The sequence below is a fragment of the Schistocerca nitens genome, chromosome 3, assembly GCF_023898315.1.
Source record: "Schistocerca nitens isolate TAMUIC-IGC-003100 chromosome 3, iqSchNite1.1, whole genome shotgun sequence".
NCBI lineage: Eukaryota > Metazoa > Arthropoda > Insecta > Orthoptera > Acrididae > Schistocerca > Schistocerca nitens.
The window spans coordinates 634,909,008-634,936,419 of NC_064616.1; the positions used below are offsets into that span (position 1 = coordinate 634,909,008).

At 37.3% G+C, this 27,412-nt stretch overlaps 1 protein-coding gene across 1 annotated transcript in view; it reads left to right on the top strand.

The window, feature by feature from the left end:
• LOC126248588 (protein BCL9 homolog) overlaps positions 1-27,412 on the top strand; it is a 92,105-nt gene that overhangs the window by 8,608 nt on the left and 56,085 nt on the right. The window contains exons 2-5 of the mRNA XM_049949700.1: positions 122-458; positions 11,789-11,956; positions 12,052-12,314; positions 19,588-19,725. Coding sequence (XP_049805657.1) covers positions 161-458; positions 11,789-11,956; positions 12,052-12,314; positions 19,588-19,725 — 867 coding nt within the window. The 5' untranslated portion in view covers positions 122-160. The remainder of the gene's footprint in view (positions 1-121; positions 459-11,788; positions 11,957-12,051; positions 12,315-19,587; positions 19,726-27,412) is intronic.

Genomic DNA, 27,412 nt, shown 5'->3' on the forward strand with positions numbered 1-27,412 from the left:
CCTGCTAGTCAAATAAGGATTTGGGATTGCAGACCTTAAACCATACTTTGTTACAGTTTTAGCCATTTTCATTTCTGTGCCTCATTGCTTTGGCACATGTTTATTCCATGTGTTCTTTCAGATTTGTTACTAATGGTTTACGTCAGGTGAACCAAGAAAAATGATAAAAGAGAGCAAAGACTTGCAGCGGGAAAATGGAAGTACACCAGTTGTGAAAACAGAAGCTGCTACTCCTACTGGTGGAGGACCAGAGGCTGAAGCGGCAGCTGCAGCAGCTGTTGTTGCAGCAGTGGCTGCTGTAGTGAAGGAAGAGGCACAGGCGGAAGGTTGTCTCAATGGTGTAGGAGTGGATGAGGCTGAGCAGGTGGTAGAGAAACCTGCTGAGCCAGGACCGAGTTCCCAGCAGCCAACACCAGAAACAAACTCTGCTCCTGTCCCTGATTCCACAACACCTGTAGGTGAGTACTTACAGTGTATTACATGTTTTGCACGCTTAGGAGGAGCGGTAGCATGATGGCTTGTATGCAGTGTAGTTTTTCAGTAATAAGATGGGATATGAAGTCATGTTTGCAATAAATGCACCAAAAATTTTTAGATACTAGCACCTATCTTTAATTTACGCATTGCATTTGGATCAATTAAACACCAGACAGACAATATACATGAGGATGATGTACATATTAGCATTCTGATTACCAAACTCTTCAATATTAGGATTAGGCCTAAAATAATAATGGGACTATACAAATTCAAATTCTGCCCCAGAGACACCAGTAAATAGATCTTTTCTCTCACTCTGTGGCTCTTTCTGACTAATGGCCTCCATCTCTTCCTCTTGCAGTAGTTAGTTAATTGTTGGTGTTTGCTTAAACACTTCTCTGCTTCATTTCTGATATATTAATTGGAGCTGGTTTTGGAAGATAATGAAGAATTAGGCACCGAACAGAGGTCTGCAGTAAAGTAAAAAAGGATACCTATCTATGCTGTCCAGGTGTACCACCATGTTGTCAATATGATTGGTTGTAGCAAGTTGCTTGGCTATGACTAATAAAACAATGTTGTATGTTATTGTGTTAGAAACTGTAGCTTTACTGGACAGGAATGATACATAGCACCGACAAAAAACTCTTAAACATGCTGACCAGTCTAGTCATCCTACAACCTTTTTGTTTTAGTTTTGATATTACTATTCCTGCACACTGTTCTTCATAACATTCGAGTGTAGTATTTTTTGTAGCATTTTTGCGAGACACTCATGGTACATGCTTTGCTAAGCCAGATGAAATTTATTAATAAAAATTGAAATAAGAAGAAATTTTATATTTGGTAAATTAATTAGAGTATTTCATACAGGTGGTTAATTGCTTTCAAATAATGTGTTGGGTTATGAGTTAGAAACCATGGTGAGTGTTTTACCACCCTATCCTGACATTGTCAATGTGTACAAAGAACATCGCAAGAATCCATGCTCTAGAATGTCAATTATTAGGCAGATCTCTGTGTGTAAAAATGTAATGTGTCACATGCAAAACATTCTCTGTAATAAATAGTTTAGTAAATTGAAGCGATGTCAAATGAAGAGCAAAATTGTCACTAAAAGTGACTGAAACCTGGTTTTCTTATTTAACAGCAGAAATATATGTGAAGTATTGTTGACATGGCAACAATTGTGCTAAGAATTCTTTGTGTGTATGGTTAATGAACTGCAAGGCATGATAGCAGATCTGGTGTAGTAGGTCATAATGAAACTCTTCTGAATTGAACAGCTGTGTTAGAGTATGGAAGGAAGGAAGGAAATGTAAAAAGGAAAGTTGAGATGTCACATTTCCTTCATAGGAGATTGCTGTTTCCCCTAGTACAACACTCTTGATGGGAGAAGACAAGGGAAGTGCTAATCTTCTGTGGCCCCTTGAGAGCTATTCTTCCAGACGTAATAACAGATACTGAGCACGTCTGAGGATATGTATCAAGGATGAATTCAGAAACCTTTGTAACTTTGTACTGAGTAGTAGAGAGATGCATTAGAATTGTGATATAGCCTGAAATACTTGTTTTGGCAAGGTCTATAATCAGAACTGAGGCCATTGAAAGAGAATTGGAATAGCCTCATCTTGTGCACTGCATCACTTTTGATGCTTGGAAGTTCAGTGTATCATCCTTGTATGAAATTCTATGTAAAGGTAGTGTGCATATCTAATTATGTAGTTAATAGCTGTGAGACATTTGCTGTTAACAAAACATTTCAGAAATGTAATGTTTATTTCCACTTTCAATAAAGTGTTAACTGTACTGAAATAGATAAATCCTTCCACGTTCCTGTGTGAGCCATGTGAATATACTCAGGAAAACCTTAGTGTGGATTCCAGTGCATCTATGTTAATTTAAAGTTATGTGGTTACTACAACCAATGTATACTTTAGATGTATAGATGTTAACCCCCACACAATTTCTCATGCAAGCACATTATCAGGCCTTTGCTTTTTTGCTCTGCATCCTGTATGACAAATACTTTGCATTCATTATCTTTCAATTACAACTTATCAGTACTGACCAATACAACATTTTTTTGGGGCAGTGGGGGGAGGAATGTTTCTTGTCATAATTAGGTACATTATTATGTGTTGTGTTTGTTTGAGGGTCTTTTTGTGCAGAATTCTGGTAATAACTGTGTAGTATTACTCATTTCGGAATAGCTGTCTAGGTTTGTGCACTTATTTTGGGCACTTGTTATGAGTTTAATTCCAAAGACAATAGGCCTACATGTCTTAACATGTATGGATATGATCAGAACAGTCATAGTTTTTTTTTCCTGATTATTAGCTATGGCATATCACAGGGCTACTCTGGATTGCAACCCAGTTCATATTTCAACCGAGAATAGTGCTTTGAATGGTGTGGTTGGTCTGTGATGTCTTCATTGATTCCGCATCTCCTTTTCTTTGATATACAAGTAAAGAAATCCAGACTGAAAGATGGAAGAATGATAAAATAAATGTAAGGGTAGCGTTGTTTTTAAAGTGAGTAGTTCATCTCTAGTGGAATGATAAAAAATGAAGAAGCACCTAGTGATAGATTATGGCTGGGAATGTGGTCACCACAAAATGAAAGAAAGCCTTACTAAATACTTGAGTGTGAAGGGAGAAGCAGCAGAAAGACAAAGAATGAAAATAGGACAGATGGTACATTATAAAGAAAGATAAAATGAGAATTATGAACATGAAATAATAATAATACTAATTATTATTATTATTTTAAAGATAGCTCTCAAGTAGATTGGAAACTCATACAAGTTGTCTTCAAAAAATTCCAAAACATTCATAACTTTGTGCCAGTGGTGTGGTGGAGTGAAATGCTGTTGGCATTCCCGCACACACCTGTGTTTAATGTGTAACTGCCGGAAGTTTCACTGTTGTATGCCTGTTAGTTATTGTTCAGTGCTGTATTGAGTAGAACGTGTTGCATAGTTTGCGAATTTCGAGATGGTAGAGTTGGAGGAGTAATCCACTTGCATAAATTTTGTGTGAAACTCAAGAAAACCTTTACAGAGACACACCAAATGATGCAGGAAGCCTATGGTGATGAGTGCTTAAGCCATACTTGATGTTACAAATGGTTCACATGGTTTAAAAATGGCTGGACAGGAGTTAAAGATGATCCTCATTCAGGATGTCCTGCAGTGTCTACCAGTGGCGCTCAAGTCAGGAACGTCAACGAAATTGTGCGTGCCAATCGAAGGCTGGCACCCAAGAGATTGCAGAAGAATGTAACATTTCAGTTGGATCATGTCTTGAAACCCTGACATAGCATGCAGGAATGCTTTGGATTGCCACCAAGTTCATCCCATGGCTCATGAGTCGAGACCGGAAAGGCCTTCGCCTCACAATCTGTGAAGAGCTTTAGGATCACGCAAATGAGAATTAGATGTTTTTTAAGAGAATCGTAGCTGGTGATGAGACATGGGTCTACAGTTATTATGTTGAGACCAAGGTTCAATCTTCACAGTGGGTCAGTAAAGTTTCTCCAAGACCAAAAAAAGCTCGTCAGGTCAGGTCAAATATCAAATCCATGCTTATAGTTTTCTTTGACTTTGAAGGATTAGTTCGTCATGAATTCATGCCCCAAGGACGAACTGTTAATTGATGGCACTGTTGGGATGTGTTGTAATGCCTGCAAGAAAATGTGAGAAGGAAATGGCCTAATATTTGGCGATACAATTCATGGCTCATGCATCACGATAATGCACCTGCACATTCATCCCTCTTCTGACATGACTATTGCACAAAAATGAAATCACTGTGCTGCTTCATCCTCCGTACTCTCCAGATCTGGCCCCTGCTGACTTTTTTTTATTTCCAAAGTTGAAAACCCCATTGAAAGGGTGAAGACGTGCAACCATAGATGAGATCAAAGAAAATTCGCAGACAGTGCATTGCACAATCCAGCAAGAGACGTACTAAGACTGCTTCCAGAAGTGGAAATGGCATTGGAAGTGGTGTATCAATTGTGGAGGAGAGTATTTCAAAGTAGGCCATGCACAATAAGTTAAAGGTAGGCATACAAAAATTTTGTGGACAAAGTTCTGGAATTTTTTGAACAAACCTCATATCAATACTCATTTTATCCTGGCACAAGGGTTTGCAGTTCTGTGTTCTTTTTTAACAAGATGTTCATCATCCTTGTCTACATTAGTGTAATATATGTACAAGGTGCAACAAAACAATAGAACAAAGTAGGAAGTTTGTAGAGGGTGGTACGAAGAACAAATTGAGGATAGGAACCCGTGTCCAGAAATTTCATTCAGCGACACCACAAGATGTAGAAACTAAAGGAGGCAGTGCATGCTACTAGGCCACCCTTTGGCAGCAAACACATGTTTGTACAATGACAAAATATAAGAGGAACATCTTGTAATGATCTCAACAACATTTTTGATATTAGATGGCATCAAATATCTCTGCACCTGTCTCAGCAACATTGCATCAGTGTATAAACTTCCTAACGTCAGGCATCCTCCCCTTTATTTTTAATACCCTGTGACATATACGGATGACTCTTTCAGACACCTACATCTACATGTCTTCGTAGTTCCTGTCCTCTGTTTATTCATTAAGCCATGCTACAAACACATGAAATTTGTCATTGTCATTTTGTTATACACGGTGTAGTAAAAATGGCCAGTACTGTGGAATATGTTGACTTTTCTTTAAGGTGACTGCTGTGTAATTAGATGCTCAGGTTTGTATTGAGATTGGTTTCTGTTGGAATGTGGTTGGCTGCCATCTGTGAAATGAAAAGCAAATATTTCCGTGGAAAATCATGACTAAATTAATCAGATCTATATACAGATGGTTGTGTTTTGGACTTACGTGAAAGCACTTTGAAATAGGATTGTGACTGAAGGCGGGAAAGGCCAACCATGTAAATTAGTGTTTAGAATCACATTAAAGTTGGCTGTAGATTATTCTTATGAAGAGAAGTTAAAAGTGATCCTAGGTTTGATCCTTAGTTTATGAGACACTAAAGAAAGGCATAATGCATCGTTTGCATGCTAATATTTGCACACTGGCACAGCAAGAAGCTGTGGTTTCACTGTAAAGAGGAGTGTAGATTAGTGTAGTTTCAATCATATATCGTTATCTTTTCTTCTAATCAGTTTTTAAAAAAACTATCCTTTATTTGACTTGAAAATTGCAGAAATGAGGATTTCATTCATTTCTGAGCTGTTGCTTACCATGTCCACACTTCATTGGTACTTTCCCTTCTAGTGTTTGCACAGTGGACTCAAATCAGCCTTGGCCTCATGTTGAGGGAGTCATTCCTCTGATTTTGGACTTGAGCTTTGAATCTGTTACATCAACATTTCAGTGAGTAAGTTCTTACTTTCAGTATTCACTATTGGGCAGAAAGTTCCAGGAAGAAGGGATCACCAGAGCACAACAAAATTTATCGTACATATGTCTAATAATGATAGAAACACATGCTTTAAGTTTCAGGCTAATAAACCTGCCAAAAAAATTTTGTGGTAACAAATTGAGCAACAAGGCATTCTTTTCATGAAGACATCAAATCAGAAATATGGTGTATGTTTCTGAGGCATTCCTGCCACACTGTTTTGAACCAAGACTATAATTAATTGCTATTTATTTCTGAAGGATACTGATGAGCCACCTGGCAAGTAATTTTGGCACAAAAATTTAATTGATGACATATTAGGGCAGCAGACAGACCTGTGAAAGAAGAAATATATGTTGTGCTGTGAAAAAGCCTTCCATTTTACTGACAAAATGTTATTCCCACACCGTGTAATCAGAGCCTCTAAATGTTGCAAAGAATTGAAAATGACTTGATAAGTTCATGGGGAATTTCCTTCCATGTGGTTTGCATGCCAGTCTACAGGGCAACAAAAGAGGCTGCTGGATAACTCTGATGTAGGAGTTGCTAACCAGTCAAATCACACTTATGTTTAAGGGGGTGAAATGTCAGGCGAATTCTGGGCCAGAGAAGCTGTGATACCGGTCATTATTCAAAGAAGGCTTGCACAGTCTTTATATGGCCAAAGACTGTCATTCTGGGTTATGGCATGTTGAGTTGTGTGGAGGGACAACAGTACGCCTTCGGCCGTAAAAGTCCCCTGCGGTAGATGGCTTTCAGATTAGCCTCTTGCAAGCTTCAGTATTTGCTCATTGTTATGTATTAGTATCTTCTATATGTTGCCCAATTGCCCCCCCCCCCCCCCCCCAAAAAAAAAAAAAAAAAAAAAAAAAAAATAAAGGTCCCATATGGTCTGAAATATCTTGCAGTAGGACGAACCCACTTACCAGAGACCAGACAGTATGCTCTTTTTGAACTATTGTACTAATATGCCTGCCCAGCTAGTTGAGCGGTCACTGCTTTCCGAGCGAGAAGGCATGACGGTCCCCGACACGAATCCGCTGGCAGATTAATGTTGAGGTCTGGTGTGCCAGCCAGCCTGTGGATGGTTTTTAAGGTGGTTTTCCATCTGCCTCGGCAAATGTGGGCTGGTTCCCCTTATTCCACCTCAGTTACACTATGTCGGCGATTGCTGTGCAGACACTGTCTCCACATATGCGTACATCATAATTACTCTACCATGCAAACATTACATTACACTCATCTGAAATGAGACATTCCTGGGGAGGTCAACTGGGGGCCGAACCTTACAGTAACCCTCAGTGTGGGGTGGCGGTGGGGGTGGGTGAACTGCTGTGGCCTATTGTGGGGTTGTGAACCACTGAGAGCTACAGTGGGACGAAGCCTCTCCGTCATTTCTAGGTCCCCGGTTCAATACACAATTGTACTAATATTACATCCTTTGATGTTGGCAAGGTGTAATGGCACTTCATTCCTTCTTAGCTTTTACTGCATTTGATGGCTCTTGCGTGATCCAAATTTGTATTTGTTTGGCCCATTATTTCTTGGTCTGCAATTTTCTCAAACATTATGGTATAAGTGGTGGATTTCTGGCTCATGTTGTACTGTAAAGGAAAAGATTTTTGAAACACTAGGAAATTTCAGGGTAACATAGGCTGAATTCCCATTTGGTTTATTGAGTGAAAATTAACTGTAAGTCTATATTCTTGTGATATAATAAGCATGAGTTGGTATTATGTACATGAACTGTTTCAGCCACTGTTGTAAGCTGTACATAAGAGTTGCTTCTTATCAGGTTTCTGTCCCATGAATAATCAACACTAAGGAATATCTAGCACTAGTAGTGTAAAATGCCTGGGCATTTATAAGTTGGGGCAAATGCCCAGGATAAATTCCTTGGAAAATGTCCAAAATTCATAAATGCCCTGGCATTTATAAAAATGACACTTATAAAAAATTTTAAGCTGATATTTTGTATTGGAAAATATGTTTTGCAACACTACTTGTTCAAAGCCCCCTTAGAGTTAGGGGAGCGTTATTGGGGGGAGGGGGGGGGGTAATAAACTGGACTGTAAACATAACTTTTTAAATCTTTAATAAGGTCAGTTCTTAATAATAAAAGAAAGACACTGCACTTTAAAAGTAATTTTTGAAATAAAGTATAGTTTATATTAAGCAGCTAGCCTGTAGGTAGTATTTTTACTTACACTATACTACTGCACAAAAATTAAAAAGTTGTTCTCAATCACATTTTTCAAACTCTTAGGGAACTTGAAACATTTTTTGGTGTGCTTTTCCATTTTGTTGGTATATGACTGTTTGTATTCATTAAAATAATATTTACAAGACAATCCTTTCCCATTTGAACTGAAAAAGTTCAAAATAGGTCGTTTGTTCTTAACCATCTTGCAACTGTTCAATAGCCTATTGTCTTTAATGCTGTAAATAACCCAGAGAGCAGGTTTTGTTGATTTCACTCAACCACACAGATATGAATAACTGTCAGATGATCAGACCAGTATTGCCAGTTCCATTTAACTAAATAACCCACAGAATTGCATGAATTGGCTGAATTAACAGCCACTTGCCCAAAAATTCGTCTACTACCTATTCACAGTAACAACAATAGCACTAATATTTCATTAGAATAACTAGAATTAGTGTAAAAATGTTTATCCATAATTATTTTATTTAGGGGTGTGTCACATTGTAAAAGGCATGCCAGAAATTTGCTACATTCAGTAATACTTTTGTTACAAGTAATTATTTTTGAATAACATTCATAGATTTGACACAGATTATGAAGTGTGTTACGTTACCAACCTATTACCTAAGTACAATGTTTTTCATACTGGCTTATCACTACACAGCTGTTCAACACTGTGTGTGTGTGTGTGTGTGTGTGTGTGTGTGTGTGTGTGGGCGCGCCCGTGCGTGCACGTGTACATGCGTGCGTGTGTGCGTGCATGCGCAACAGAGAGAGAGAGAGAGAGAGAGAGAGAGAGAGAGAGAGAGAGAGAAGAGTAGAACTGGTAAAAAGAAGAGGGACATTATAAAGATAAGTAGTTGCCAGCAACACGCACCCTTCCATGGTACAGCAAGTTGGAATGCTAGTAAAATAAATAAATAAAATAAAAAGCATTCTTCGCTCTTCTGCCCTTTCATTCTTAGTAATAAAGGAAAGCGGAAACATTTACTAACTGTTTATATTGGTAGTGTCCTCCCATTCCCTTACTTTAATTGGTAAATTGTACATTCTAGCAGTGAAACTTAAAAAAAACTTTTTTTTGTAAATGACCTTATTTTGGGCACTTAAAATTGCTTTGGGCAAATTCCCAGGCAAATGCCCATTTATAAATGTCCTGCCCACTGTGCATTTGCCTGGCCCACATCACTATCTAGAACTGTGTTGAATTATCAAGTTGCTGAATTTGCCATGTGCATCAAATTTGTTGGAAGCACCAGCTCTCAAGTGTGGGTCTCATGACGCTGGTGAGAAACTGCAATTTCTGCATCATAATCCCTCCATGTTACTTCCCATTCCTCTTATATCTGTATGCTTTGTTGAGAAGATATGTATATCTTCAGGTTTATTGAACTCATTAGTTAAGTTATATTTAATGTTACAGCTATTGCTCGGATGATTACTATCTTACTTTTTAAAATTTCTTCCATATCTGTAATTTTTTTTTACACTCTTTCTTTATCTTCCTTCCTGTCTGCTTTTAGTCCTGTTTTCATAATCCAATATTCTTAGAACTCCCTTGTCCCCCCCCCCCCCCCCAACCTCTCTCTCTCTTTCTCTCTCTCTCTCTCTCTCTCTCTCTCTCATATGTCTGCATCGTTGTTTTCACCATATCCTCTTTTCTTTTGAAAGATTATCTTCTTAACCCTTTCAGCCTCTTATAAAAGGGCATGCTGAAAAGTAATTCCTCTGAATTTTTTATGTGAAAACTCTTAAAGATTTTTAAATGAAACAAATGTTACTAACATTCTATACCAATGTTCTTCAGGTTTACATACTTATTTCTCAACATAGTCAGCCTGGCGTAGAACATTTTTCTCCCAATGAAAGACCAATTTGTTGATACCGTCAATGTAGAATTTTTGGCTTTATTGATGGAACCACAACCTCTCCTCTGCTTGCACTGATTCATCACTATCAAAGTGAAGTTCTCGAAGGTGAACTTTAAGTTTTGGAAACAGATGAAAACTGTATGGAGGATGACCAATGACAGTGAACCCAAGGTGTCATATTGTTGCAGATGTCGCAGTGCTGAAGTGTGATCTAGCATTATCATGCTGAAGGAGAGGGTGCTTCATGTGTGGACAAACTCCTCACATTTGATTACAGCATGCTGTTTCTCAAGCACCGACATAGTTATGTTGCACACCGCCATGTTATGTGTTACAATTCGAAGCCCTGTAGTGGCAGAGGGCTGCAAATATGTAGACATGAAGAATTAAGATGTAGACTATTAATGAAATTTGTTTTATTTAAAAAGATTTAAGAGTTTTCTAATGAAAAATTTGGAGACATTACTTTTCAGCACACCCTTGTATATCTTGAGCAACTCCCACACCCATGATATTTGTCTTCTCACTTTGCCATTTAAGATGACCATTCGTATATCATTCCTTTCTCTTTGTGGTTGAAAGTACAGTTTTCTGTTTTCTCATTTCAGACAGCCCCTCTATCCACGTTATTATGATATGTTATAGACATTGTCAATCAGCAGTGGGGAACTGCATAATTGTCATATCATTCTCTCAATTTTTAGGCAGGAACTTCTCCATGTAGATGAAACTTAACCTTTTAGTTCTTCTTTAAGTGGTATATGAGATGATCAGTAGAGTTGACGGGAGCCCTTATTTTCTAAAAGTACATATTTTATCAACCATTTTTACATTGTTTATTTACTGTATAATGTGCCCTAAGTTCTTTAAATTATTAGGCAGTAATAAATAGTGGGCCAGAGGAGAGATTTTGGTTAATAGATTGGTAATTCTCAATTTTGGTGAGTAATTTTTAGCTTTGGGTATCAAAAATTTTTATTTTGCCTGACTTTCACTACTACAAAATATTTTGTGCTGGTGAAAAATGCTAAGCGGCATAGTAATTGTGTTTTAATGCTAAATTGGAGTTTCTTCTTTATACTGTTGAATAAAATGAAATTACTAACTAGAACAATGTAAGGTTATTCGACTTCCAACAGGCTTTATTATTTAAGACAATTTTAAATGAAAATCATGAATGCCTTTGAAGGGATTGTTGTATTCTCTTTCACTCACTGTTTACTGGTTTACAGAGTGTAAATGTACATGAACTGGTAGCATGATTCTGTTTTCTCTAGTGCCCTTCTCAGTCTATCCAAACACTGGTAATCACTTCAAAGGTTGTACTCTTTTGAGTTGGGTCATACGGCAGTGTTCACTTGCATGAACTAATCTTGTTAACACATGAAATTCATCTCTGTCTGATGCCATTAATAACTCAGATTCATTATGAGGATCAACTGAACACATTCATTCCTGTGTCACCACATAATATACTCGGTTTGCTCAGTGTATTTCATTACTGGAATAGGATATCTGTTCACCATAACTCATTACCATGCGTCAATCTATTTCACTTAAGTGTTCTCTTAAGTACAAGCACTTATTTTATACCCTTGTATCAACAGTGCTGATTTTTTATTAATGTACTGTCATGTGCAGTCTAATCATTGAAAGAGATTTTTCAGGTGTTTCTTACTGTTTACTTCTTTTAGACTGACATTACACAGTTTTGTTCTACTTCCAAAAGCCTGAGTGATTTGTGTATAATTTTGCTATTAGTCTTACAATAATTTCAAAATGTTGACAATGTTTAATTCAACCATGCAATTATCTTCAGTTCCTGATTGCCCAGTGAAAGTTGAAGAAGCACCAGTTACCGAAAAACTTGTACCAGCAGTTCCAATTAAAACTGAGCTGAATGGCAGTGGGAGTAGTAGCAGCAGCCATGATTTTCCTGTGACAACAGCCCCTCCGTCAGGCGGAGGGTCCACTCCGACATCAACAGGTTAGATGTTATTGTCTTTTAACTGATGAGGTGATAAAAAATAATTGTAAGATACTGGTAATGCAACCATTGTTCGTACATTGTTCGTATGCTAGATCACTGTGAACCTGGGTTACCCATGAGCATGGGGCTCACCACAACTACTGGACCACCTCCAAATGGAGTCCAACCTCTGCCCAGTAATGTAATTAACAAACAGCCAGGCAGTATGGAGGCACAGTATATGCAACAGCAAAGCCAAATATTTGTATTTTCCACCAACTTGGCCAACAAATCTGCTGATGCTGTTCTGCAAGGTCAATACCCATCCATCATTGCCTTTCATTGTGCACAGCCAGGAACCAAGAAGTACTTAGAGGTATGTAGTTTACCATAAAGTTCAGTATTGTGTTTACTGAAGTGTAGTTGATGCAGAATAGCTAAATATGATTTTTTAATTCAATCTGTGTGTGAAATGGCACTGTTTAAACTTCAGATATTGGGTGTGTGAAAACTCATGTTTCTGATGAGTGATTAGTTTTTATCTTAGGTGCACCTGCATGGATTGTAAGCAAGTAACAGGTAGTACTCTTCTAATGTAAATAAGATAAACAGCCTGTTGTTATAGATTTTGTGATGTGTACTGAGAACCGCCTAAATAACTCCCACTTCTTTCCTTAAAATGTATTTTGTACTAATGATTTTTGATTTTGAATTTGTGAAATGCACTAAAACTCCAGATTTCCCCCTTTCCATGTTTTCTAGGTTGTATTACATTACTGCAATTGCATTCTATTGATATATGAAGACAGCTCTATTTATGGCTGAGACTAATTTGACACCAGATGCTGTTCCGTTCGGTCAGAAATGTTGTGCCTCAAGTGCAAGTTCTTTTTTACATATGGGCAATAATACTTGCATTGCATGTGACTGCAGCATCATAATAATTTCCTTCACTAAGTATGAGAACCTCCTTTCCATGTTATATAATCAAGGAAGACATAAAGGGAAGAAACCGCTTACTAGCAGAGCAGAGGGTGGAGGCTCCAGGGTGGGGGGGACTCAAAGAATGTTGCATAAATTTGAATGTGAATCATGTGAATTTATTAAAGATAAAAGGTATTGTTTTGTATTGGAACAGTCTGTAAGAATTCATTTGAAATTAAAGAGTATCCTCAAAGTACAGCAATAATTATTAAAGGAAATTTTCTATAAATCATAAGCTGCTCTAGAACTGTTCTATTTGCCAAAACCAGTTTTTGGGTTTTCCATGACAATTCTTGATAACAGATATGCATGTCATTGCTATAGAGATACATAATGTAAGTAGACTTACATTTCTGGCATTGTACATGCAGTTATCATTTTGTAGACATTGCTGTACATACAGTTGTTTGTTCCTCTATTAGCTGCCACTGATGGTGGGTTATAAATCCGAAAACAGTATTGACAAATAAAACATTTCAAATGGAGCTCATGATGTATAGACAATTTCCTTTAATAAATATTTGAAAGCTAGGGAGCACCAAGCATTCAAGATTTTTACAGCAATAATATTATATCCATAGTAGGTGGAGAAATTCTGGAATGTACTGCAACTTAGGCTTTATTAGAAAGGCTGTACTTGGTCAAAATGGGTGTAACATAATTATGTATCTAATCTATGACTGATTTTGATCGTTTTCACATCATATTCAAAAGGTTTACATTCAGTTTTGATTATTCACACTGGGTGTACACCATCTGCGTGTACACAAAAACTGATTCTAATGCATTTGAAAATGAATCATAAATGCTAGAAACCAGTCATAGTTTAAATAAAGTTCTTCCAATATGTGTGGCTGGTTGTTGCCATTGTCATACAACCTGTAAAAAGCACATTGTTTATGTGATAATTAATGTGCACAATAACAATGCTAACAGTAGACGTGATCAGCTGTGACTCATATCTCTGCTGAAATGCCAATGGCTTTGAGGACCCAATAGCCTTGCCCGCTCCAAATTCACTCAGTTCTCTCCATTGACTGAAAATGTATTTATGAAGTAGGATGTGGGTATGCACTTACATAAGCATTTTGCATAACCTGACACCACAGAAAACATCTTCAGTGTGGTTGACTGAGACTTTAACCATATATGCTATATGGATTTCTAATTATGCTGTGGGTGGGGATTTGGCTTAATGGATGCAGTCACAATGCTTAAGACACTGGATTTTTGCATTTGGGAAGGCAACAGTTCAAGTCCCCATCCATCCATCGAGATTTATGTTTTCTGCAGTTTCTCTCAACCTCTTTAGGCAAATTCTGTGAGGGTCCATCTGAAAAGTTCACGGCCAGTTTTCTTCAAAGGCTGAAAGATGAATGAAATATATAGAACAACTATAAAAAAGGAAAGGTACTGAAATATATTATTAAAAGGTAATGGGCATTGATGTGATACTGTAAGAAAAAAATGACAGGGCTCTGAAAGTCACAAATCAAAACAGGGCACCTAAAATAGTAAACATTCCCTTAGAATTATTAAGATCCTTGAATCAACTGTGCAAAACTGTTCTACCTGGTAGATAGGAGGCAGGTAGAATACCCTCAGATTTCAGATGAATGTAATAACCCCAATACCAAAGAAGGCAGATGCTGATAGTGTATCTCAGAATCATTATCTACAGAAGAATGGAACAACAGGAAGAAGTCTATCCGCATAAAGATCAGTTTGGTTTCTCAGAAATGTAGGAGCAAGAAGTTATATTAAGGAGGTCATTAGAGACCGAGGACAAGCTCTTATTGGGGAAGAAATTTGGGCCTGCCTACAAAAGAATTATCCTAGCATTCACTTTAAGCAAATCAGGTAATTAATGGAAAACCCAAATTTAGATGGCCAGATGGGGACATTTACTGCAATCTTCTGAAATACAAGCCCAGTGTATTATCGCTGTGCCATCTCACTTGGTAAATGCTGGAACATGCAAGGCAAAAAATGAATTTGCAGTTTATCTTCGAAGATAGATTGAAGGAAAAAATCCACATTTACATTTTTAGATTAAGGGGAAAAAAGTTTGTAAACATTGACATGAATACTCTATTTGGAAACCATGCTTGTTGACATTGACTGAATACTCTCTTTGGAAATAGGAGGAATTTGGAATGAAAATTATAGTTCAGGGAGAAGAAATAAAATCTCTGTAGTGTTTGCCATTGTTATGGTTTTATCTGAGGTGCCAAAGGAGTTGGAAGATCTGTTGAATAGAATGGATAATGTCTTGAAATTAAGCTTTAAGATGAGCATAAATAAAAGTAAAACAAGAAGACTGATTTTTTTACCTGCTTGTATAGCGTGACATGCAGCACATTTGCCTGCAAGTCAAATGAGGCGACTGAGACCTGGATCAAATCTACTTGATGGGTTAATACCCATTGCTATAGTAAACCAGTCAGCCTGATTGTGATTTTTAGATAGTTTTACACACTCATTTAGGGAAATGCTGAGCTGGTCTCCAGTCCCCACCTCAGAAAATGCTATATGCAAACAGTTGAAATATTATTACACACAGAAAAAAGTTTACAAAATTCATAGACAGATGGTGCACAATGCTGCTCTCCCTTAATCCTATCTCACACAGAGTAAGAGTCGCTGCAAGCTTACTTGCCAGCTCGCATGATGGCTCCCTTGTGGGCTTCATTGTCTGCTCGCTGGCTGCTCTGCAGGGAGCTGTGCATTTTTTCTGTGGTAGATCCAGTGCTACTTTCCTTGTGGGGCATAGTAAGGCTCCCTGAATGCTGCTTGCATTGGCCTATCAGAAGTCCTGTTTGGTGTTTGACGTCACGGCCCTCAGAGGAGGAACTCTCAGACAGCGCCAGTTAACCTTCAGTACCAAACAGAATGTCACCCACCTGCTGGCTGATCTCTGATGTTTATGAAATGACTATAAAGAAACTAGTCAGTAAAAAATTTTGATTGTCGCCCATTTTATAGCTTCATGACAAACTGCCTATCACTTTGTTAATGGTCATATTTATCATGATATTTCAGGATTAAGTAAACTAGTGCAAGAATTTTGGAAAGTTTCCAGTGAAAAATAGAGGTTGCTGTGAATTTGTGTTTGGTACATGGTAGGCCATATGGTGCTGCATATGAAATATAGCTAACATACTGAATTATTCTTTAAACATGAAAGGACATTGATATGCATCACCATTCTTGAGAAAAAGGTTCGCACGTAAAGGTTCTTCGTCTTGAATTCACGCACCAGCAAATAAAAGCCAGAATGAAATATTCACAAAATTTATTGTATCTTGTAAATGGTTTCAGATATTGAAACAAGATTTTCACAAATGATAGTGTGCAAAGAGGAGATTATACCACAACAGATTAACATGAAGAACTTCCATATCTAGCATGATATTCAAGCGATTGTAGATTTTATTCAATGAAATAATGCAATATTTAGCCGTGTGGGATTAGCCGAGTGGTCCAGGCGCTGCAGTCATGGACTGTTCGGCTGGTCCTGGCGGAGGTTCGAGTCCTCCCTAGGGCATGGGTGTGTGTTTCTCCTTAGGATAATTTAGGTTAAGTAGTCTGTAAGCTTAGGGACTGATGACCTGATCAGTTAAGTCCCATAAGACTTCACACAAATTTGAAATTTGTAATATTTAAGTGCCATCAGAGCTGATGAATGAGATTGCTGTTTGTTTTTGTACCGAGAACGGGCCTTTTCATAAACTCTTGATTAGTCTTTCCATCAGTTGCTCTTTCATGATCTGTCACAATTTCAACTGCTGTAGAATGTCAGTGAGATGAATATAAACTCTGCTTTATTTTGCCAAAAGAAATGATTTTAATGTGGCAACAAGGGGACTTGAGTATTACTGAAAACTTGTCACTGACAACGTTTCTCTGCAGAAAACTGAAGGTAATGATAACTTTCTGTTGTAATTTCGTTGGGATCCTAGGTCCCATTGTATTTTTAAAGACAAATGATATGGAGTGAAACTGGCCAACGGATTTTATTTCTATATCTCAGTAATCTAAAAAATACAAAAATGATTAACACCACATAGTGGGTCATTTCTTGTTTCCTGTTCGTGTACAGAATGAAGGATTGTACTTTTTCACTACAAACATCTTCTAGATCCTCAGAGATATTGGTAATCTGTTTACACCATGATGAGTAGCTTATAGGATTTTGCAAATTGAAATGTTTCCACATGTCTCAGATCACTGAGATACAGAAATAAAATTCTTTGGCCAGATGGAAAGACAAGTAAACTGTTTATGAAAATGCCCATCCTCAGTATAAAAATAATCTGTAATTTCTTCATATATATTATTTCAAACCCACAGCAATTCTCGTTTCACCAACTATTGATGGCACTTGATTATTACATTATTTCATTTAAAAAAAAATTGTAGTTGCTTGAATATCATGATAGGTATGGAAGTCTTGCATATTAATCATATGGCAAAATAATCTCCTCTTTGTGTGCTCTCATTTGCAATGATTCAATATCTGAAACCATTTACGAGATATGAGGAATTTTGTGAATATTTCATTCTGGCTCATTCACTGGATCCCGACTTCGGGATGATGCATTTTACATACAGTCCATTTTCTCGAGAATGGTGATAGGTAGCAGTGTGCTCCAAGTTAAAAGAATAATTCAGTATATTAGCTGCATTTCATATGCAGCAACATTTGACATAACATGCACCAAATGCAAATTCATAGTGACCTCTATTTTTTATTGCAAACTTTCCTAAAGTCTTGCAGTAGTTTACATAATCCTGGAATATCACAATAAATATTACCATTAATGAAACAGCAGGCAGTTTGTCATGAAGCGGATGAATTAAGCTGTGATATGAGGAAGAATCAACTTACCTTTTTTTTTTAACTCAATAGTTTCTTTACAATTGTTTCAGAAGGTTGCAGTTTGGCAAGCTTGTGCGCCTTACCATTCATGGAATCGAGCCAGCTAGCTAGCTTCGGTGCTGTCATACACTGCATGAGAGGTTCAGCATGTGAAGTAGCCATCACTGTCACCTGCCAGCCGACAGTCATGCGTGGCAGCTAGCAAACTTACAGTGAACATTATTCTGTGTGAGATGGGCTTTAGGTTACCCAGCTGTGCTGTGAAAAGGAGGGCATTTTGACACAAAGTTAAATAATAAAAATTTACCAATCATTAAAACAGTGGACTCCATACAAAGGGATACATTCTAGAAAATAAAGTGAAGGATAACTGAATTTAGTCAAATTCAGTTGGCTGAAGCTTAGGGGATTAGGTTAGGAAGTGAGACACTGAAACTCATATACAGATTTTGCTATACAAGTTGTGCTATTTACGCAGAAAAATAATTAATGACAACAGAAGTAAATGGGGTATAAAATGAGTGGAACGTGGATAGATAAGTTACTAATAGAATTGTCTGTGAAATTAGAAGATACATGTTTGAATCAGATCTAACATAGAGCTTTTAATCTGCCAGATACTTCAGTTCAGCTTACACTCCACCTTTAAAAATTGATGCTCCAGTGTTTAAACAACACAGCTCTTGCCTAAATGTTTGCACAATACTGTTAAGTTTGTTAGTTAAATTGCTTTATGGATGATTACAGAAAAATTAGAGCAATAACATTAAATAGTGACTCTTGAAGTTTATTCCACCAGTCTTGGTTTGATAAGTTTTTTGTACTATTGCCAGTTATTCAGCACTTTGGGGACCGACATTTCTGCTGTGCGCCTTTGTCTTTCTCAAGAAGAGTCAAAGACTGATACCCTAGTGTGACTCAACTAGATATAATTGAAATGTAGGTCCACGAAATACTGAATATACGACAATATTCACATAATCACATCTGAGCAATTCTCAGTTCTTGTGGTTGTATTAAATATGAGCTGTTGCGGATATAATTTTTTAAGATACATTTATGTGTTTGAATTGGTTTTTCAGATGTCTAAAAATAATTTTTTCTAAGTTTGTGAAGTGCAGATCACTTTCTAGTTAAATCACTCACTTTGAACGCTACATAGATTGCTGAGAAATGTAGCGGTTGTTGACAGGATTAAATATGCTGAGGCTACGACATAGTTTGTTGAGGTTCTCAGTTGACTAACTCACAGTAATGCCTGTAGATTACCAATCATGACATACTGTGAGTACTGCCTTTTATTCTGTTTATTCAAATATTTGTCTGTTTGCTGAAGAGAATGAAAATGTATGTCTGTGGAAAATTACATTGTTGTCATTTTAACTTTGCTTTCACTGTTTGTGTTCCATCTTATTGCTAAAATTTTGTTTTGAAGTTAATTGTAGCACATCATTTTCAAAAGTGGCGGTAATTTATGTTATTATAACGTAAATAGTGTCACGAAACTGAAATTTTGTTGGAGCATGCGGGATCCTGTTTGCTTGGTTTGTACTTATTTGTCGATGTGTTACAGTTCTTCTTTTGTTCTCAACTGAACTGTGACTTTGTGTGTGTTTGTTTATTGTGTTATTCCTCTTGCATGTTTGTTTGCATTCAGGCATTTTTGTGTACGCTTTATCTGTTCTGCAGTGTCTTTAAGTATTGTCACAGGTGCAGTGTGTAGAGCGTGACAATTTACTGTTTGGCAACTTGATTGGGCTTGTGCATCTTGCTTGGTCCACAGAAACACCCACTGAAGATGAATCAGTTCAGCCGCCAGAACCCTGCGCAGTGGCTCAATAACCTGGTACAAATGAAGCAGAAAGGAGGGCCGGGGGGCTTGAAAGGAAGCACCACTCCACTACCTGATCCATGGCTGCAAGTAAGAGCACAAACTAATCAAGTTGCTAGGCAAATTCGCCAATTACATTTTTTTTTTTTTTACTCAATAGCAATGTGATTTTGTGTGTGCAATGTTATTGCTATCATCTCTTCACCTAAGGACAATGTTTGTTATGATAATTCTGAGTTAACTTTTGCTTTTGTTTGATGCACGTAATTGTAGGTAGCTAGGCAATTATATGTGGTTTGTCCATCGTGATTGAATATTTGTGTTTCATTTTAGAAGTACCAAATTAATTATGTGTATGTAAAGAATGTTAATCTTGTCATTTATTGCATTTCATGTGTGTACTTTATGTTGTAGTTTCATTACAGATCTGTCAGTTGATAATTTAGCGAATTTATTGTCACAAATTGAGATGCTCACTTCATGTCTGAGAATCCTATTCTCACTCATCATTGTTTGTAAATAACAGCAGTTTCATGGAGACATAGCTTTCAGAGTTTCGTTGGAGCAACCAAGTTCTCCTTTTGTACATATTTGTTTTTAATAGGCAGAAATACTTGCTAAAGGTTTGTATACAAATTCAGAATACTTTTGTAGTACTGTAGATTTATATGTTTCTAGGCTGCTTCTCCTTCTCTTTGTCACATATTCACTGTTCAGATGTTCAAACATGAAAAAAAAAAAAGAACAGATTAGACCATGCAAAAGGGTAACATGTATTCCTATTTTTATTAAATAAAGTGATGTGTGTGGAAGTATATGGTAGTGACTTTCGGTATTCACAATGGTTAATAAGTATAAAGTCACATTTGGGAGGACGGCAGTTCAAATTGCCATCCTTATTTAGGTTTTCCATTGTTTTCCTGAATTGCTTAAGGCAACTGTGGTTGATTTCGTGCCCTGTACCTTACAAATTCGAGCATGTTCTCCTCCGTTTATGGCTTTATCATCAACGGCATTATACCATAATCATCCCTCCTTATTTCCAAGTAACTGGTGCCGAAAGTTATCGTTGTTTATGCTGTAGGTGATGTAGTTTTTGGGGGCATGTTATACAGAATATGATTGTAAATGCATAGCTACCAACCTTGAGAAGAGGCTGTCAGTGATCACATTGCAGATACTTAGAAGGGTGGGGGGGTCAAGGACCATATCTCCCCCCCACCCTTCCGAAAGATTTTAAAACATAGGAGCCAGATTTAGGTCTTTAAACAATATATATTTAATTGTATCATATTAAAATTAATCCAAATTATCATTTTCAGTGAAGAAAACTTCTTCAGCCTCAATGTCACTCACTCTTTCTGGGAATTTGATGGGGTAATCTGCAGTTGGTGATCACTTGGGCACATCCATGTTGTTTATTACTGACTGCTGCCATTTGCATACATTTATTTCTGACTCATAGAAAGTGTTGTAAACCTCTCCCCCTCACCCTCCCTCTTCCTCCTCCTCCTCCTCCTCCTCCTCCTCCCCCTCCCCCCCCCTTCCCCTCCCCCCACTCATCCCACCACCTTTTCGTATGGCAGCAACTCACATAATTTGCTGATGATAAATTTTTCCAAAGTCAGATAACGAATACTGTTGTGCTGTGATGTTGAGTTGTTGAGTTAACGAATGCTGTTCTTGCTGTGGTATTGAGAAATGAAGACCTTAATTTTTCTTTATCTGCACCTCTGTTGCTGGAGCGAAGCAACAAAATATTTTTTTGTTGGGAGTCGTGCTTCTGTTTAATATTTTTATAACTATAACTTCAAGCATCACAGAGGCACTTCTCTGCTTCATGTTGTTAAATTTGCTGCTTATCCCCTCCATTTCATAAAAGAACACATGTAAAGACAACACACAACACTACAGACAGAGCAAAAACAAACACTGGTGCTGTGTAGTGGCATTTAGTGGTAGCAGGCCAGGAACAGTGTTCCTTTGGTTTATATCGACACAGCTGTGGAACACTTGTTTTGTGTTGCCAAGATGCTGACAACATGTTGCAAAGAGTGGTAGTACTAGACGCGAACATGTTTCAAACTCTGTGTAAACATGCTTTTGGTAAGACATGGTGATGAAATTATTCATAGACAGCTTTACTGAGTACTTGGGAGGAAATTATTACAATCTATAAAATGTTTCAGTGACATATGATAAGCAAAATGTAAACATTACCTTTTTTAAAAAAAATCAAATTGTAAAATGTCTATTTCCATAAATTTTAGTAACTTCCCATAACTGAGTAATTAAGGTGATCAATCCGTAACAATTACAGGCAATCCATAATAGTTGGCAGCCATGTAAATGTTACACAGTTAACATGCTTTGTTGAGGGTGTTTCATTGTCTGTCAAGGCAAATTGTACTCAGCAACATGAAGTAAGATAAACTTGAAATCATAGAGTTTCATAAACATATAAAAATCAATAAAAGAAATTTAACAAAAGTAGTAAAATATTGATTCTTACCAAGTGTAACAAGAAACAGTTCATTAGGATGAAAATTTTTAGAGTACCAATGGACAAAATTCAAGAGCATAGTAAATAAGTGTTAGACATGTATGCACCAAGATAGGTTGTGAAGAATGAGAAGCAGCTGCCGTGGTTAACAACCAGTGTTCAGATCATACTATGAAAGTGAGTGTGCTTCATACAGATTTAAATGAAGGGAAAGTCTTGTTGATAAGCAAAATCTTTGCAAAGCCACAATGACTGTGAGCAGGGCAAAGTGAAATGTATCCAATGGATTTGGAATTAAAATTTTGTCTGCTGATGTAATGAAAATTCATAAGAAGTTTTGGTTATAGGTAAAGTCAGTAAATAGATAAAGTCGTCTACACAGCCACTCACTGATCATACTGACAACGATGACATAGTGCAGGCCAAAATACTGTTTCCAGTCTACTCTAATTGTTTTACAGAGGAAGATCATCCTGTGGTTCATCTTTGTCATCATTGCAAAAATGACACAATGACAGAAATTAAGATATGTGATTGCAGAACAGGAACTCAGCTAAAATTGCTCAACAGAGGAAAGATTACTAGCCTGTTGTCTTGACCCAAACAGGTCTGGTGCCCAATATACATGTTTCCAAGAAGGAAACCCCTAGTACAGAAAAGGAGTTGCTGCACAAGGGTAACTTTCATACATGCAAGCAATGGGACTGCTCAGAGGGCTTATATATCTATTACACAAGTATTATGGGCAACACAAATTGAAACAAGTAATAAGTGTTTATTAAAATATACACAGATATACTCAGTTTTAAGTAATGAATGATACGTGGCTCTGTAGGTAAAGTCCTACACACAAATCTAATCTATCACAGTGAAACACAGCCATCTAAACTGTAAAAGTTTAGTCTTCACTGCTGTAACAAAAGTTATTTAGTTCATATGCAAGTTTGAATAACATTTTGACACTAGATGTTTACCGTCTGATGATCACTTATGAATGACGACTGGGTATAATGGCTGCAACTGTTGGCCTGTGTTGGCCAGTAATAATAATGGTTTATTTGTCCATAATAACTTTTGCAGTCATGGACATAGTCAGTCAGTACATACATGAACAATAATAATAGTTTAGTAGTAGAAATAAAGTACATACAACATTAAAAATCCTTGATGGAGTACAAACATTTAGCAATTAACAGCTGCTTTAATTTTATTTTAAATATGTTTCCTTTTAACATTTTTATGGTATTTGGCAGTGTGTTGTAAAAAAATCTTCCAGCAGAAAATGGATTATGATCGGTTGCTTTTTTTATTTCTGAATTTTATGTGGTAATCCTCTTTCTTCCTTGTGTTATAACTATGGATATCACTATTTATTATACTGTGCTCCATATTTTCTTTTACAAACAGTATAGTCCTTAGAACATATAATGAATACACTATTAGTATATTATACTTAATGAAGTATTCTCTACAAGATTGACATTTGCTAATATTCGCTATTATCCTAATTGCTCTCTTCTGGGCTCTAAAGGCCCTATCCATATATACCATTGGTGCCCCGCCCCAAATCTCAATACCGTATTGTAGGTGGGAGTGTATAATACCAAAATAGATTTGTCTTAAGACTGGTGAGCCCGCATCTCGTGGTCGTGCGGTAGCGTTCTCGCTTCCCACGCCCGGGTTCCCGGGTTCGATTCCCGGCGGAGTCAGGGATTTTCTCTGCCTCGTGATGGCTGGGTGTTGTGTGCTGTCCTTAGGTTAGTTAGGTTTAAGTAGTTCTAAGTTCTAGGGACTGATGACCATCGATGTTAAGTCCCATAGTGCTCCGAGCCATTTTTTTTTTAAGACTGGTGACGCTATTATGCTAGAAAGTCGTTTTAGCAGGTAGGTATTACATGAGATTTTTTTACACATGTAGCTGATGTGCTCCTTCCATGTAAGATGTTCATCAACTATAATACCCAGGAATTTATGTTTATCAATTGTTTCAATTGATAACTCTGGCTCAGTATCCACTTGTCTTGATTTGTAATTTAGCATAAACTCCATTAGAATTGTCTTTTCCTTATTTAATGCCAATTTATTTTTAGTCATATATTCATATTATTTTGCACTGCTAGCTGTTTTGTAGGGCCCCAGCTTATGAAGGAGGTGTCGTCAGCATAATTCACAAGGTCTGCGTTTTTTGGAATTATTATATCATTGATGTACACAATGAACAGAAAAGGCCCAATAATACTTCCCTGAGGGACTCCACAGTTAAGAATTTTATAAGATGATTTTACTGTTTGTGTAAGTCCCCGGTTGTATGATACAACTTAACACATTGTCTCCTGTCAGCAAGGTACGATCTTAACAAATCTAATGCCACTCCTCTGACCCCATAAGTTTCTAACTTATGTAGAAGAATGCAGTGATTTACAGTATCAAAAGCCTTAGATAGGTCTAGAAAGGTGCCAATAACTTTGTTTCCATCAGCAAGCTTATTCAATACTGCTTGAATAAATGTGGCTATGGCTGTTATTGTAGACTTGCCCTTGCTGAAACTGTGCTGAGAACTTTTTAATATATTGTACTTAGAGAAAAATGATTCCATTTGATCAAGAAATAGCCTTTCCAACATTTTACTAAGTTCTGATGTCAATGAAATAGGCCTATAATTTTGTACATCAGTAGTTTTTCCCTTTTTATGCACTGGTCTTATTTCAGTGACTTTTATAACAAGTCAGGAAATGACCCCTGTCTGAAAGAGCTGATAACTGTAGGTTGGAACTGGTGATCCAGAACTGTTGCTGATGATGAACTGGCCGCATATGATTGTGTGTTCCCATTTATTAGCTACAAGCATAATGATGTCAATCTGTGATATAGTTGGCAATGCAGAAAGTAGTTCCTGGTGTCGGTGCCCTCTGTGTCAGCTGAAACAATTATATGTGCATGGAGCAGGCTCTGGAGGTATAGTGGCGGAAGCATAGACAGATTGCCATTTATGAGCGCCATCTATGTGGTGACTGATCGAACATGGAGGTGGCTGGCATGGAGACTGCCTGGTTGGTGATACCCATTGTAGTTTTTGCTGTGTACTGCGTGCGCCTGCACATACAGGATGAACATAATGAGATACCTTCATGATTATATGTGGATTATGGAAAAGAACCTGCTCTCCATTAACAGCAATTGTTCATTGTAACAGTGGAGGTTTCCGAGCAGCTTCAAAGAAGTGTAGGTTTTTCTTGTACTCAAGAAGGGTCATCAGACAAATGTCATCTGTTGGAGGATTATGGGATTATGGAAAAATTTGCACGCATGTTATGGTCTTTATAGAGACCAAAAACCTGTGTAGTAATCAGCATGGGTGCTGCAAACAGCAATCTTGTAAACGTCAACTTGCACCATGAGGTCCAGAGGTCAACAGGAAACTGCGCCCAAGCCGATGCCATGTTCCCCGTCTTCCAGAAAGTGTTCTGATACAATTTTGCTCTTTTGCATAGGGGAAAAAAATACGTACTTACAGAATATCAGATCAGTTTAGTGACGGTATTGATTATTTCCTAACAAATAAAGCTGTACATGTCATTCTTAAAGAGGATGATTTAGCTTATATGGACACTTACAAACAGTCATGCTCCTTTCTTACCATTTGTGAATGGAGTGGTTGAGTGAGATAATTGGTAATGGTGTCCAAATTACCCTCTGCCACACACAATATGGTGGCTTTAGGAGTATACGTGCAGATATATAAAAGAATGTGGCACATGATGATGTTGATGATGTTAGACCCTGTCTAGGCTATGTGTGTAATAATCATGTACAGAATGAGCAAGACAGTGTCTGGTCACACTTCAACAGTTTGCATCCATTTCAGCTCCGGAGAACAACAATCCAGAACCCTGTTGGCACTGTGGGGTACAGATTTCATTGTTCCACATGGGTACCTCTGCTAATAGCATGACATAGGCCACAGATTAATATTTGTAATTTTCAAGGAAGTTAAAAAAATATATCAAATGTTGGTACATGTCAGTGGCAGACCACATTTGTGTCAAAGGCATATGAAGCTACGATTACCTCATCTTAGTAGTATGCATTTTGTGGATAAAAATAATATTAGCAAGTGGTGGTTGTCCATGTGCATAATGGGTCTTCTGATATGTATATCATTATCCCTCACAGCTGAACAATACTGCAGTCCGATGAAAGTTACGTATTACTTGACACTTTACATCTTTGAGATCATCCCAGGAAATCTGGGATAAATACGGGAAAAGCCCAGAAATTTTTTATAATTCCTGGAAATTTTCATTGTTTTAGTTTTGAGTTTTACATCTTCAAGGTGTATACGCCCTGGGAAATTGGGGAAAATGTGGAAATTTTTGCAGCCAGGAAAAACAACGAAATTTTTAGAATTCTGGGAATTTTTCATTGTTTTAGTTTTCAATCAAGTATTTGGAATTTTGATTGGTAAGAACTGATACTCTAACAAAGAATTTTACTTTAGCCCAAATAATACTGCAGCAGTAAAACATAAATGAGAGAATAACATCAAAATAAGTCTTTAGTTGCAAAGAAAATGTGCCTTTACAACAACAAAGCACAGTGCACACACAATTGTCTGCCGACACAAAATCTGTCAATGGCTGTAGGTTGAAGACTATGCAATACTTAGTAACAATAAACTGCTTTCGAGGAGCATGATGTAATGACTGTTTACATTTCTAACAGGTCGGGGTAAAATATTGTGAATGGTGGTTTGAGAATGTTACTTCAAAGTAAATTTCCTTTTACACAAGGTGAATTATATTACATGTGAGAAAATGTGATGATTTTCTTAAATCACAGAGCATTTGACTCTCATTCAAAACTTAACATTTTGCGAGACCAGCCACTTAGAAAAATTTCAGGCCCAGAAGACCAGCCATTTTACTGACACAATTGTTTTTGATGTATCTTAAAAGAGTTTATATTGACCGAGATGATGAGGGAAGTACATGTTTTTTAAATGGGACGCTATACTTTTTTTACCATCATTCAAACGCTCTGGAAAAGACGCGTATAGTGATGTAACGCATGTTGCTATTGGATTCAAACTTCACTTACAAGACGCTGGGAAATATTGTACAATTGAAGGTCGAGGTGGTTGGAAGTGGCTGCAGACTGTAAACACGGCACGCGTGACCTGCAGGCCGAGTCGCCATGCTCTGTGCAGCATGCACGGCCTACGCTATGTAGGTAAATCCTCATCCACCCTCTTTTAAGCAAATTTTGAATCACAGT